This window comes from Tyto alba, unplaced genomic scaffold (assembly GCF_018691265.1).
Source record: "Tyto alba isolate M040663 unplaced genomic scaffold, T.alba_DEE_v4.0 Super-Scaffold_1000006, whole genome shotgun sequence".
In the NCBI taxonomy this organism is placed as follows: Eukaryota; Metazoa; Chordata; class Aves; order Strigiformes; family Tytonidae; genus Tyto; species Tyto alba.
Genome location: NW_024881272.1, coordinates 13,692,651 through 13,707,771, shown reverse-complemented (window position 1 = coordinate 13,707,771; position 15,121 = coordinate 13,692,651). Strand labels below are relative to the sequence as shown.

Here is a 15,121-nt window from a genome sequence, read left to right as displayed (position 1 = left end):
AGAGAGAGATAGTGGATGGAAGGCTGCCACCTTTTGGTTGAATTCTGGGACATGGTGATTTATTTGTAAGAATGACAGGCAACTTTGATTGGGTTGTGGAAGGGATTCAGTTACACTTGTGCTCCTTTTTGCCATGCTCACAAAATAGGAAAAAAGAAAGAGAAAAATTGTGACTCTAGAAGACAATCCCTTTTCACATGCATATGCATATGTGACTGTTATATATTGTGGCTCTGTGGAGAGCTAAATTTAATCCAGAGAGAAAATCTAAAGCTGTGCTGTATTTTCTGGGAGGGCTTATGTTTACAAGCATGTTGGAGAGATGTTAGGTTCTGCAGATGTTTATTTTGTGTTACTCACTGACTGCCAGTTTGACACATGTGGAAGGGAGAAAGGGTGGAAGAATGGAATAGTACTCAGTCCAGTTATCACAGATTAACCTGAATTAGAAAGGCAAATTTATTTTATTAGGCGTGGTGGAAGTGTGAGGTTAATGTTACTTGTTCTATTTCCTCTCTGAGCAATTTACTGGGTATTTTGAATATCTGCATGTTAGGCCTTTGATACCAAATTAGAGATAAGCATGTGTTGGTACATTTTGTTTTTATGCTTTTTCTTAATTATGAGTACAACAAAGAGAATAATCTCTGGGTAGAAACTGGATTTAAGTGGTTCTAGTTGAGTGTCAGGACTTCCAGACCACTCCGTGGAGGCTACAGTCATTAATAATGCAAGGCTACATGCACATTTGTACTGCCAATGTCTTTGAACATTTAGGCCTTTGTGTGTACAGCAGAGGAAACAAGCAAGTTAAAAATAAATGGTACTAAGTGTGACAAAAATGGTTTTGAATTTGCCAGAAGATAAGGGGGCTTTCAAATCCCAGTATTAATGACAAGACATCTCCTAATCTAACCATTCAAATATGAAAGTGAGCAAGACTATTTCACTCCCCAACAGTGACAGGGAGGATGCCAAAATGTTCTTCCACACTGCAATCAGCACTGAATTGCATTATCTGTAGTATGATATGTCTTTCCAGAAGTGGATGCAGAGGCCAGAGCATGCTGATGTAATAAGAAAAATATTGAGGAAAAAATACGTGAGAAGAAAAGGAAAAGAGAAAATCCATGTTTTGTTTAAAAGTGTGAACTATCCTCCCATAGTGTAAACTCCTCATGACAAACCAACTCTCTATGATTTCTAAGCTTGCAAAACTCATTAAATGGAACTGAAATTAAGAAGGATCCTAAGGTATCCTAACTAGGAAAAAAAATGGCATGTACTAAAACTTGGGGAGGAGGAAAGTAATTAGAATAAATGAAAACTTCCAAAAAAGTATACTTGGAAACTTCTCTGTCTGAATGCAGAAAACATGGGAAATAAGCAAGAGCAAATAAAAATGACAACCAGTGACAAACAGTCTGAATTTCATGTTCTTGAATTAAATTTGGTGGGCTGATTATCATAAATAGGGATTCTAAATCACATTAGAAGTTACAGGGAGAAACAAAGGAGTAAGGAGTTCAATGTAAGTCAATGTTTTTACAAAATGACTAGAATATAATTTGATCACAAAACAATAAAAATTAAAGAGGTGATTGAAACCAATGGCAAAATACCTATTGACTTCAGTGGGCCACAATATTATACGAGGTGTTTTTTTTTTTTTTTTCAAAGCAGTGAATATAATGGGTGCTACCCTGGATGTAGTGTTCTCATAATAAATGTTTTTCTCAGTAGCTTAGTGGTCACAGGAAGAATTTTTCTTCCCACACTGCCCATTTTTTTACTGTATTCCACTGACATACTGACTCTCTTTTTCCAGTAACTTTTTTTGCCACCTCTACCAACTCTGACATTCACACAGGTTTTTGGTATTCTTTCCAGAGAGAGAAACAAATCCTGCAGCTCTTCACGATGTCAAGCTCTCTTTTAAGATAGGCTGGAGGAACAATGTCACAAACTTGGGAGATTAGAGGAAATATCCTTGTTAATAATGCAGTCAAGCAGGAGGGCATCATGCTTTGTATGTCTTACACAATTTTGGGTACGAAAGATTGAAGACATAAGAATGTCACTGCTACCAAGAGATGAGTTGATGCCCAGAGCCACATTGTGGGAAACAGGGAGTGCAATGAAGCACTGTTAGCTTAAGACATGACAGTTCTACCATGAAAAAAAATACAGTATAAAGTTAGTATTTTCATCTGCTTGGGCTCAGTACCCTTTGATCTCAAATGACAAAGAAGGGAGACAAAGTAGGATATTTTTCCATAAAGCCATATATTATATTAAATTATTCTAGCACTCTCTTCACCTCATCCCAGAGCACTGGTAAGTGATTTATTTGATGGACATATAGAAAAAATCATGAAACATCTGAAGATTCTATTAAAAGAATAGTTTGGTCATACTGATAAAAAGTAGGTGATTCCTATTGACGTGGCCCTAATATAAGTGAAGGGTTATTTAAAGAAAAGACATTTTAGTAAAAAGAACAGACACATAACCAAAATTTTATGATAGATGTCAACAATATTGAAAACATCATAAGAAAGATCTTTTGTTCTCACAGGGGAAGAAGAAGCTTGTGAAATACTGCAGGATAAACTGCAGATTTCTTTTTTTTTCTTTTCTTATATTATTAGTCATATGAATGATCCTTGGAAAATAAAGGCAACTTCCTTATCTTGTGAAAAGAGAGAATACCTAAAAGCTTTGTGAAGCAGAGTGACATGCTTCTGGACAGTGATCAATAAGAGGATTGTGGCAAATATAAGTGATTTTGATTGACCTGGTACTTGAGTCATTATTTGTGAATTCACAGATCTGATAGATTTGTACCTAAAGGTACAATACTGGTACACTGTGTCAAAGAGAACATGTGGCTGAATGAAAGGGAGCAGAAGTTAAGACTTCTGAAGTGCTGAAGTTCAGTAATGGTGTATGAAGAATTTGAGGGAAAAGATACCTGTGCATTTAATTATCTGACAGGACAGGAAGAAAAATGGAAAACTTGCTTCATATTCTGAAAAGTAATTAGCACAGCAAGCTTTCTGAAAAACTACCAATACTGACATTCCTAGGGATGTCTTTTCTAGGATTCATTGACATCAGTGTTTCATTGAATACATATGATATTCTGTGGCAAATATTTAAATACTCAATAGCAATCTACATGGTTTCTCAGTAAGTTATTTATACACTGGCCTGGAATATATTTCTATTCTGTTTCCTTCACCTTATGATCCTTTCAAAATCTTCTTTCCAAATCCAAAGTTAAAAAAAAAAAATCATATTAAATTAGTAACATTACAGCAAAATGATTTTAGGCTTACACACATGATATGGCTGAGGTCACCTAACTTAGTAAAATAAACATAAATAGGAATTTCAAGAGACACTCTTTTGAATTTTGTGTTTGCTCAGCATTTTATAATAGCTTACACTGGTGATTGAAATGAATCCAATACAAAAAAAAAGCCATTACATCTACTGTAAACAGTATCTTTCCTTTCAGAAAAAGGAAGATATATCTGACATGTTCTTTGAATAAATCATGAAATTAAAAACAAAAACAAACAAAAAAAAAAAACAAAAACAAAAACAATCCACCCCATATACTTGTAGGAAATTTTCAGAATAGAAAATTGAAAATAGCAATGAAAATAATTTTGATGAATGAATGTCATATAGCGTCAGTCTTAAGTCAGGTTTTCAACTAGCACAAATCATCCACAGACCTCTGACTTTATTGGAACTTTATCTATCTGTATGAGGAACAGATACATAAGGATGCTTCAGATCTGCTTCACCTCACAGATATATTTACCACTGATACATTAGGTAACAGCTTATATTCTTAATGTTCCAGATAGAGGGCTATATGATATTCTAAGCTACACTAGTATAAAATGAAAAACACTTGATGACAATAATGTTACCGTAGGCATCAAACCATGTAGTTAAGGAGATAACCATAACCTTACTTTAATCCTTCACGTGAAAACTACCTTTTCTGCTCCAAAGCTCTTTCCTCTCATTGTTAAATATTTTTGTGATGTAAAATGTGAAATAAAAAGACCAACTGTGGTAAGTCAGACATTAGGAGTATAGCTAGATCACTATTCACAATTACTAGGTCAATGAAGGATATTTGGGAACTGTAGTATATCTATATAGCTCAGAAGAAGAATCAAAATGCAAATTGCTACTCCTATTCCAACATCTTCTCTTTCCAGGAGGTTATTTTCAACACTCACCTTTTCACCAACACCTCCAACAGAGCCAATTGAGCCTGGGGGGCCTTGAGGACCCTACAATGAGAAAAGATGATTGTTATCCCCAAAATAGTTATCACAAATATAGTGCTTATTACTGAATTACTGAAAGAGAAAAAAAAAAGGTTAATTCTTACATCAGCTCCATTAGGACCCTGGGGACCTCTTGGACCTGGAGGGCCAGGTGGACCCTGTATCAAAGAGACAATTTGATATAGTTACAATCAGAAAGAATAACTCCGGTGGCACTTTTATGGCCAATGAAAAACAATACACTCAATCTGTAGAGGACTTTCAATCTTCTCAGTGCTACAGAAACAGCAGGGCCAGATTGCTGCCCACTGCATGAGTTCACAAGGCGACAGGGATCCAGGCTATATTATACAGTACCTGAGATGGAAGTGATCTGATGCTTAGGGCTCCTGAGGATTATTTTCCTGCATTGTATTTTCCCTGCAGGTTACCTGCATACCCATTCCACTGTGCAAAGACCCTGGAGTGTCTTGTATGTCTGGTAATAGACATATGACAGTACTGCACCATGGTGCCTACAGATGGGCAATAATAAAGCATCCAAGCTGGGCACAAGGTGTTGGTGGCTGTAGATAGCTTGCATTTCAGTCAGTGCCAGCCCCAAAGGCATTCTGTCAACAGTATAAACAGTTGGAAAAAGTAGTCTCAAGATCACCCAGAGAAAGAGAGTAAACATAGCCAAATAGCGTTTACCATCTTCTGGCCTGCAATTACCTGAAGCTAAGGTACAATGCCCTGAATTTCAGAAAAGCAGCTTCAAATTCTCCAGTGCAGTGGTCTCTCCTTTTTCTCTTTCTTTCCTGCACCTGCTTGCCACTGTCCTGTCTCAGACACCCATAGCATCTGCTTTGCTACTTACTCTGCAGAGTGTTTTCATAAGTTACAGAAATCTTGATATAAAAGAGAAGATAGATATGGAAAAGAAAAGTAAATCTGAGAGAGAGCTTATGTTACACAAAATGTTTCATGCTCAGGCACTAAATTCAGGAGTAGCTTATCAAACTGTGAGCTACAGAGAAAAGACAATAACACAGGGATGATTTTTACATCCTCCAGTATGACCAGTGGAGAAGAAGTCTTACCATTGGGCCCACGTCACCATTTTCACCCTTTTCACCTGGTGGGCCAGGCAGACCCTAAAACACATGGAAGAGAAAAGAAAACTATTAGTAGGGTACCTGGAATGATCAGTTATAAATCAATATGAAACAATATAAATCAGATCTACATGTGAAGCTTAGAAACTGGGAGGGGAGATAGGACAGAACAAGAAAACAAAACTTATTTACATTGAAACTAATAAAAAAAAAAAGTAGTTTTTTATATTACAGCAAATGTATAGGTAGTCCTAGGATGTCTAAACCAGGTGAGGCAGAAAATTTCTGAAAAAAAAAAAAATGGACACAGAAATGCTAGCGTGGCTGACTTTAGAAACACTGCCATCATTATCCAGACCCCAGGTGGGCATCTGGATAATTTGATTTATGCAATGTTACATATATATGTAAAGGAAACATGATCAGTGCAGCACAACGAAGTGGTATGCAAAGATGTCTAAAAAAGTATGAAGTATAAACTTAGCCAAGACTATATCCATTCCTCAGCTGCTCTCCTATTTTGACACAATCTGAACAATAGAAGGAATTCTCAAAATTCACAGATACACCTTTTCTAAAAATGATATATGTCTCTCTTGTCTACTTACTACTGTGAAAACTTGGCTGCCCTGTCAGTGCATTGTGGTTGTTGTGAAAGCCTGTTTACAATTAGCTAATCAGCATGAAAAAAGCCAGCTTTGGCTCCTGTGATGACACAGTGTTTTTTTCTATAGAAATATTGCTTGTTTTAAAAAGTACTAGACCGTATTCTATTAAAATGGAAGCCCATAGCTGATAATACTATCTTCAGTAACATGTATTGATTACAGTACATGCTGAGTAGTAATGCCAGGGTTATGATAACAAGTAGTTATATTACTTTCTAACATTCTTCATGTTTATTTTTTGTAATCTGGTAATAGTTCAACAAATAAAATTTGAATCAACTTTAACTTTTTCCTTCACTGTGAGGAGTTTTAAATGACAGTTTTGTAGCTAATTCTTCTAGAGGGTGGTTAGAGCAGAAGCCTAGGATTGAACTGGATGGCTAGTCTTTAGAGAGCTGATATTTAGAGAGAAGAATCCCACCTTAAATAAACCAGATTTTCCAGTTGCCAACAGTCCACTCAGTTCTACCCCATGAACATTAAAAGACATTTAGATTAAAAAGCTGAATGCCTCATCCATTATGATTCATTGTTCATGATAAACCTAAACAGCTAATTCAACTGCTTGCAGAGGAGGTACTTATAAAACTCTGAAGGCAATTAAACATTTACTTGATATTTCTGTCTTTGAAAAGACTTTCCAAAGCCATTTGCTGAACTCCCATTTCAACATTCTAAAAAATCCCACTGATTTCACTGAATGACTATTTCATGCATTATTGGACATGGTATTTTGGGAGTGCTTTCAGTTCCTTTTGGCAAGAAGTAATTGAGGTGTTTGTCATTTAATATTTCAAAATATAAGTAAAATTGCCATAAATTGACTATAAAATAACCTAGATAGGCCCATATAGCTTTTTAGATTTTCTTTACTTTCAACTCCTTTTGTTAGAAACTTCCTTATTTTTAAAATAAATATCAAAAATAAAGAGCAAGGAAATTCACAAGATAATACATTTTCAAAATTACCAATGTTCACTTTTATGAACAGTCATATTTTTTACTTGATGTCCAATGTAAGAAATATCAGTAGAATTTAACTGAAATGTGATATAATTACCATGGAATATTGTATATAAGACAATGTTGTTATTCCCCAACAGTTCATAATAACTATTAGAATTGCATTACTGAATAAAAGAAAGTCCTGATTTCTCAGTGGTACTTCAATAACATTATAAAGTATGGGATCTCAGTCCATGGAACAACATATTAAAATCTTAATCAGAGAAATAAAATTCCTCATTTGAAATATTTCATTTGTGTAGGTCTCAACCTAATTGATTTTTATGTTTACATAGCTTAGTGCTCATTAAACTTAAAATGTGAAGGTCGACTTCATTGAAAAACATCAATAGAAACAGTAGCCTAGATCTGAGAAAAATAACAAGGAGAATAAAAAACTTAACAATTCATAATAAAATTTAGGAATAATTTTTTTTGAATTATCATTTCTGAAAATACAAAATTATTTCCGTTTCAAAGGCTGTATGAATCTATGCAAGATGTATGTTTTGGTGCAGCAATGAACTGTATCTTCCATGGAGGTGTGCAATATTTTATAAACTTCATTGTAAGTTTTGTGAACTGCATTATATAATAGAATTTTTAAAATTATAGGTACAGGTTAAGGTTTGGCTTAGTGAAAGGCAATGAGTCAGTTCATGCATGGTGGATAGAAAGGAGACATACTGTTTAATATATTCGAACACTACTGCTATAATTTTCCATTTTTTAAAAGAGAGTATGTATGATTCATATTGCAGTTCAGTGCATGGATTGGAAATAATTTCCAAGTGCTCTGTGTTCTAATATTAATTACATGTAAATGAATCAAAGGTCCTAAACGTCTTCTTCATTGTTTTGTTATATTTAAGCAAAATAAATTTTTGAAAAAGCAGGGTCTTTCAACTGTAATTCTCTGGATGCAGCAGTGAGAGGCCTACATTTTACTGTATGCTTGCTTTGTGTTTTCTGACTCATAAAATAACAATTTTAAGGGGAAGCAACGTGAAACTATAGGAAACCTCCAGTAATGGCACCAGTGTATAAGCATCATGGAGTTCTGCTAACCTTTCAGAACACAAGTAGTGTCTGTGATAGTATCACTGAGAAATACACTACATTGCCAAAACCGATTGTGAAAATACATTAAAAGACAAGGACATTTTAAGAATACCTCTGGGTTGAAACTTTTCCTTAAAATGTGTATCTCCAATAAAAAGAAGTGCTCTCATTAAAACAGAAATTGCTGGACTCTACTAATGAATGAATTATTGAATGAAATTCTGAAGTCTATGGTAGCCAAGAGTTCCGTTTCAGAGCATCCTACTACCCTCCTTCAGCATTAAATCGGCTATTTATGCATGAAGTCTGTGAATATGGCATCCTTCGGTTCTTATTAACTGATGCTATCATTTATTTAGTAGAAGATAATACTCATTCAGTTTCTGACACAGAAATCAGGGTTCTTACAGGTCGAGGGTAAAATAATAAAGGAATTTACCTGTAAGCCAATAGGGCCTGGAGGGCCAGGGAAGCCTCGAGGACCTTCATCACCTTTTTGCCCAAACATCCCTTGCTGACCTCTTGGGCCTGGCTCCCCATCACCTCCCTGTTTGGAAACAGTGAAAAGCAAAAATATTACAGGTCTGATAGTAACAGAGAAAGCTCCACGGGAATGACTGGAAAATGACTACAAGAGGGCTCAGAATCACTCCTAATGTCTTTACAAATGCATGTACACCACCTTGATTGAATGAAATCTGTTACATAAATAGAATACCAGCATGTGCCCTTGTTTAATGTAGGTCAAATAATACTGCATATCTCTCAAATTTTTTTCCTAAATACCTCTTCTCTTTCACATCTGCATAAACACTCTAGCTGTTGAATACCTACATATTAGTAAATATGAGTAACATATAGTTCTACCAGTCTTCATGGTAGAAGAATTCAAAGTCTTTTAAATAAAAATAAAAATCAATCCACCTGTTATCAGGTGGATATCAAAAAGAGATACCCTTTTGAATGCATCTGGTACCAAGCTGATTTTACCACTGACTTATACAAACCATCAGACAAGTTCACTAAAAGAATGGGCTCCATTCACTGTTTACACTATTTCATTTTTAATGATTCCTTCAAATTATTGCCCTGCTGTAATTTTTCAATAAAATGACACCTATGCAAGCTTGTTCACAATAAACAACTGCATGTAAGGGGACACTGATAGAACTGTTAATGGTGATTTGAAATATATTCCTGAGTAAGGAGCATGCAGTTCAAAGAACTGCTGAGTATCAGATGAGTTATGGCAAGATTGGGGTTTGCTCTGAATAAGCTACTTACAGCTATACCAGGGGCACCAACAGGACCCTGGAGACCTGGTGGACCTGGAGGACCCTGCAACAAACAAACGTCCAAAAGGAAAAGTTAGTGATTATGGCATCTAGAAAAAGATTAAAAGCAAATATAGAGACAACCCTATTTGCATGATCAAGGTCTATTAAGCGTTTCTCCATAGAGAATGTACCATTATTCACAAGTCTTTTCCATTCGGTACAAACAATCATTTATCTCTCAAAAACTGATTTGCACATCTATAATAGACTTAATACCTGAATTTATTGAAAACACATTTTTAATGTTTCACACTATTTGGAACAGATTCCCATGCAAACATGAATCAAAATGAAAAATAGGATTTTTTCATTAGAAAAAATATCAGACTTTGCAATGAGATTTCTGCAGGGAAACTCAACCTTTAAAGCATCATCTAATGATTTATCTTTAAATTGAATGCTTATTATTTGGATTAGTTTTTATGAAATTGGAAATGTTTTTTGCAACAGCACAAAGCTTATTTTGATCTCCAGGAGACATGAAAAAGTCGAAGTTCTTGTTGGCCACTGAGACTCACAGTCGCTTTGACATTAATTCTCTTTTCAACAGAATAGCAAAAAAGAGGAACTTCTTAATTTTTTCCAGTCTCCTTAGAGAATAATAACTTTCTAAGTTATATTGCACATAATTTACAAGTCAGTTATGTGGATATGATGTAATGAAGATATATAACAGAATATGGGAATGCAAGACACTAGTTTATGATGGGGTTAAAATTATGTGGTAGGTTGTATCTGGTTTTGGCACCAGCTAGAGAGATTAGACTGACAAAGAGTGAAGCTAAGAAAGCACCTGGCAATGCCTGAATTCTAGTTTGCTGTTTCAAATGGCAAGGAAATTGTCTGCAGTTTCTAGGCTGGGAATAGATGCAGAATAATGCTTGGATTTAAAGACCTTGCTAGAGCTAAAAATAGATTGTTCTGTCCTTTATAGGGAGATTAGGAAAAGGGACTTCTAAAGTCTCGTAGACTATTTCTTTCTTTGGGTGCCACGTATATTTTAGAGTATCTTATTTTCTAGGGAATTTGAAGTGTCAAACTACGTATTTCTTCTCTTTTATAATTCTCTTTTTCCCACATACCTGATCGCAGTAGACAAAGCAAAGCTTTTTAGCCTCTGTGGTGACATATCTAAGTGAAAGGACTCCTAGGAATGCTCCTGTTGACTGGGGGGGGGGGGGGTGGGGGCAGTGTTTAACCATGACAAAAGGAATTAGCATGCATGATTTTTTTAAAAAAATCATAATGGAGCAGATTGCTTTTACAATCTGCAGGTTGCTTCTACCTTCTCCTTCATTTTACAAGGCCCAGAACAAGATCTAAACATTTGAAATCTTATTTAAATTCTTATTTAAATACTCATTTTAATATTAAGTATTGTTGGAAGGTACATTGCAACTGACCAATGTGAAGTTATTTGGACATATGGCCAGACTCTTTTTTCCATTGCTCTATATGGCAAATGGAGAGAGACTAATCAAAATCATCAGGAGAGAATCTTCAGTTAATATAGGCAGCTGTGGTAGCCATGGAGATTTTGAAGCTCAAGAGAAGATATACATCGACAATAAAATTGTCCTGTCCCTAGCTAGGATATGGCAACATAGTCTTTTTTGTTAGGTACAGTATAGTTAAACCCCCAAACATAAATCCTTGTTAATTTAAACAGGGAATTGAAGATGTTTCCAGGTCTTCTTAAACAGGAAAGAGGGATCTATTCTTCTTTGCTCAAGGTCCTCACTGTCATTAGCCTCTAAATGCCCACTAAGGCTTTTGTGGGTATCTGAGTATTGTGAATATCTAGTCTTTATGTCCTGTGATTTCAGAACTAGGTACTTACTTCCTCTTCAGAATCTTTCAGAGGTGACCAACAAGGCCTTTCCTCCCCGCCCCAATATACATCTGTCAGCATGTTGGAAGGAAAGCAGATTTGAAATAAACACATTCTGAAATTGTCAGGGTTGAATGACTGCAGTTGAGGGCAAGTAGGATTCAATACACAGGATTTCAAATGGGGCAACATTCACTTCAACTAAGCAGTCCTGAACACTGAATCCACTATTTCAAGGAAAACATATTATATTCCCAAATGCCTTAAACCTTTGGACTTGAAAGTACAGGATACATTCTCAAATGATTATGCTGCAGACACTTTATTTGTAAAGCAGGTCTGCTGGAACATGACCAAATACATTAGTACTTACTATGGGAACTGTGGTCACAGTGTAATGCTCAGCGTAACTAGCTATGCTAAAATGATCTGAAATAATAGAAAAGCGCAGCATGTGTTTTTTCTGAATTTCTCTGATGCAGAAGCATCTCTAATGAAGAGACATGTCAAACAGGAAAACAGGAGGATATACATGCGATCACACACAAAGCCCAAAATGGAACTGGACCATGACCTACTTCATATGCTTCCTCTGCCCTTTCCTTTAAATGCCAGATTTTTCTGTGTATACAGAGCCTGTATTTTTATGAACCTCTTCAGGTGGACAAAGAGGAGCTGCATATATCTCTATGTATCTCACAGCTGCTTTACAACTATAACAACAAATAGATTAAGATTAATTTTCAGTTAACTGTGAACAAGTCCATAGTTTTAAAACTGACTTTTAAAAATGTTTTAACTTGATAAATTAATTTTACCATGTTAACTACAGCATTCAGCTCAGATTATACAGGAGTAATTTTAGTCTGAAGCAGAATTTGTTTACAGCTTGGTTACACGTATGTTTCTTGGAAAACAGGGGTTAATAACAGAAGTACTCTCTCATCTATACGTATAATATTACACTCCTTGTGTTAAAAGGATATTACAAATAGTTTTTTATAGCATTTGTGATTCGATCTAATAAAATAAGATTATGAAAATTGTGTGATTTCTGCACTGGGAACTGCAGAAGTCTTTCTCACTGAAAAGGACAATCTTATCTTTAAAAACAAAAAAACCCCTTGTTATTTTTTTGCACATTTTGTCACCACATTTTTATCTGTGAAATTTTTATAAAACTGTGATTTGCTTGAATTTTATATATCCTCCTATAAAACATCATCTGATTATGTGTAATCCATAAACTTGGTGTAACTTTTAGAAGCAATCTGCTTTTATGATGCTTTATAACTTGTTAATCATAAGCACACAATGTTTTCAAGATAGTAAATATGCTTAGTTATGAATACCCCTATGTTGAGCCCTGAGCTTTGCTGAATTGAATATTGATGCTGAAGTGAATATTGATGAAATTTAATAATAATAAAACAATCTTTCTGCTATTACCTCTCCATTTTATCTTAATGAAAATTATTCAAATAAAATACCAGTTTATCCTGAAATTGAACAGAATTGAAAATAAATCACTTATGAATTTTGGGGAAAGAAACCAAAATCAAACAGAAAAAAATATGCTAGTTTTATTCTTTCTAGCTTCAAATTTTAATGGAAAAATCTTATCTTTATATTTCTGGACTCAGTCAAAGGAGAAAATGCTTGAACTTTAGAAATAATTTTGAAGACATAAGCATTTCAAATTAAATCAGTAGAAGTCTGATTAGTCCAAAGTTCACTAATAGGCCTAGCGATAATATTTGAAAACTCATATAAGCCATTTCATCTGAGGTCTTCACTGTTCTGAAATGCTGCAATCAGTTAAGTCTGCTCTTAAGAATTAGATATTCTTTAAAAATTTTAAAACTACATTAGTAGACTTCTCTACCAAGTCTTCATATTCTTCATCATTATGGCTAAGAAACTAAAGCTGGGTATGTTCACACAGTTAGTGAAGTTAATTTAAACACAGCAAGAGAATGTATGCATATTCTTGGTCTCTCAAGTTCAAATGTAGAATGGATGAATTAAAATTGTATAGGAACAGGTGCCTAGGAATGTAATTTACCTATCTATTTTTTAAAGATTCTGTAAGCTCAAGGAATATGAGAAATACTAAATATGTGCATGGCTCTATAAATAGAAACCTCTAGTGTTGCGTTAAAACTCAACATTATTTTGAAGAATCATTTTGAAGTTTGTCTTTGTTTCTGTTCATTGATGTAGCAAGGCTATCTGCATGCTTCATGCATTAATAGTTTTTATTTATGAAGAATATAATGGACAAAGGATTTTGCTACTCACGTTTTCTCCCTTGTCACCTTTACTACCTTTCTGACCTGGTTCACCAATTTCACCCTGTAATTAAAAGTTAAAAGTTAAACTTCTTGTTTAAAATGGTCTCCTTCACACTTAGCTGAAGTCAATATTACAGTACCTTTAAACATCCCCTTTGATATTATTATTCCGTGTTTTATGCTGCTGCTTCAAGTGTGAAGGCCCAAAGGGGGCACTTCTGCATCGATCAACAGTATGTCATATTAGTCCAGATACTGATTGCTACATTGCAAAGGGCAACAAGACCTGGCTTTGAAGTATAGAGCAACTGAGCTCTAAATAAAGGAAACTGTGTTTCTCATGACACCTTTGTTATGAACTTATAATGAAAGCACCCTGATTTACAGACTCATGTAACTGTATATGACTGAATAATTGCTTCTCATTGTATTGTACAATATTTCAAAACTTCAAAATTATTAAAATCATCAGGAAACCATGTCAGAAAAAAATGTTTTCTTTATACAGTAATAAAAGACAATTAAATTATATCATAGAAAATACTCTCTGTAGGATACGTAATGCATCATAAAAACGAACATCAGAGTCTTTACCTTCACCCTGTGCTAACTAACAGAACAGTGCTGGATCAGGAAAACAGACAAGATGATCCTAAAAGGTGCCGTGTCCTAAATTCTGCCAGAAGTCAACAGAATATCTACTGCGAACATATTATTTTGAGACCCTCAGCCTATCAGAAATGGTTCTAAATCACTATACATTACTGAGAACATCTTACTCATTCAGCAAACCAAGTTTCTAAAAAGGGCAAAAATCAGTTTTGACACCATCTGCCTTGATTTCTTTTGCCACACTTTAATCCTTGTTTCTTTGTCAGGATAAATCTTAGTCTACTACTTCTTGAACACAAATCCCAATGTCCCATGGCATCTGTCCCTCAGACATCTGATTATAAAAGTGTTTTTATTTTTTTTGCAGTGGGTGGAGGGAGTTTGGGAGAGGCAGGGGTAAGAGTTGCTTCATTGCTCTATTTATTGTGAAGAAAGCTACAGCCAGAGAACTGTACTGACAGATCTTCTCACAGATGCACTAATACCAATGGTAATGATTTACCTTGTCACCATCTTCTCCAGGAGAACCACTAGGACCAGCAGGGCCGGGAAGTCCCACAGGACCCTGTACTCCATCACGTCCAGCTGGACCTTGAGGACCTTTTTCACCCTGGTTTTGATGAAAAAGAAGTAATCCACATTATAACAGGAGTCTAATGAAGATTTTAGTACAGGAAGTCAAATTACCAATAGAAAATTTAAAAAATCAAAACACTACAGAAAGGAAACTATAAAGGGAAAAGAATATTTCACAAAATTATACTAAGTAATAGTGGAAGCTGATGACAAATACACTTGTACTCCAGTGCAGAGTGGCTGGGTAAAAAGTTTTAATGAAAGACTGATTTGACAAATTTTTTTATTATATTCATTCCCTGCTGTGATAATAACAGGTTTAA

General features: G+C 35.0%; 1 protein-coding gene across 5 annotated transcripts in view; it reads right to left on the bottom strand.

Moving 5' to 3' along the window:
• The window catches only part of COL11A1 (collagen type XI alpha 1 chain), a 160,537-nt gene that overhangs the window by 28,606 nt on the left and 116,810 nt on the right, over positions 1-15,121 (bottom strand). For all 5 annotated transcript variants that reach the window (XM_033000510.2, XM_033000513.2, XM_033000511.2 and 2 more), the window contains 7 exons: positions 14,725-14,832; positions 13,618-13,671; positions 9,433-9,486; positions 8,588-8,695; positions 5,399-5,452; positions 4,421-4,474; positions 4,266-4,319 (listed from right to left, as the gene is read on the bottom strand). In XM_033000510.2, coding sequence (XP_032856401.1) covers positions 4,266-4,319; positions 4,421-4,474; positions 5,399-5,452; positions 8,588-8,695; positions 9,433-9,486; positions 13,618-13,671; positions 14,725-14,832 — 486 coding nt within the window. The remainder of the gene's footprint in view (positions 1-4,265; positions 4,320-4,420; positions 4,475-5,398; positions 5,453-8,587; positions 8,696-9,432; positions 9,487-13,617; positions 13,672-14,724; positions 14,833-15,121) is intronic.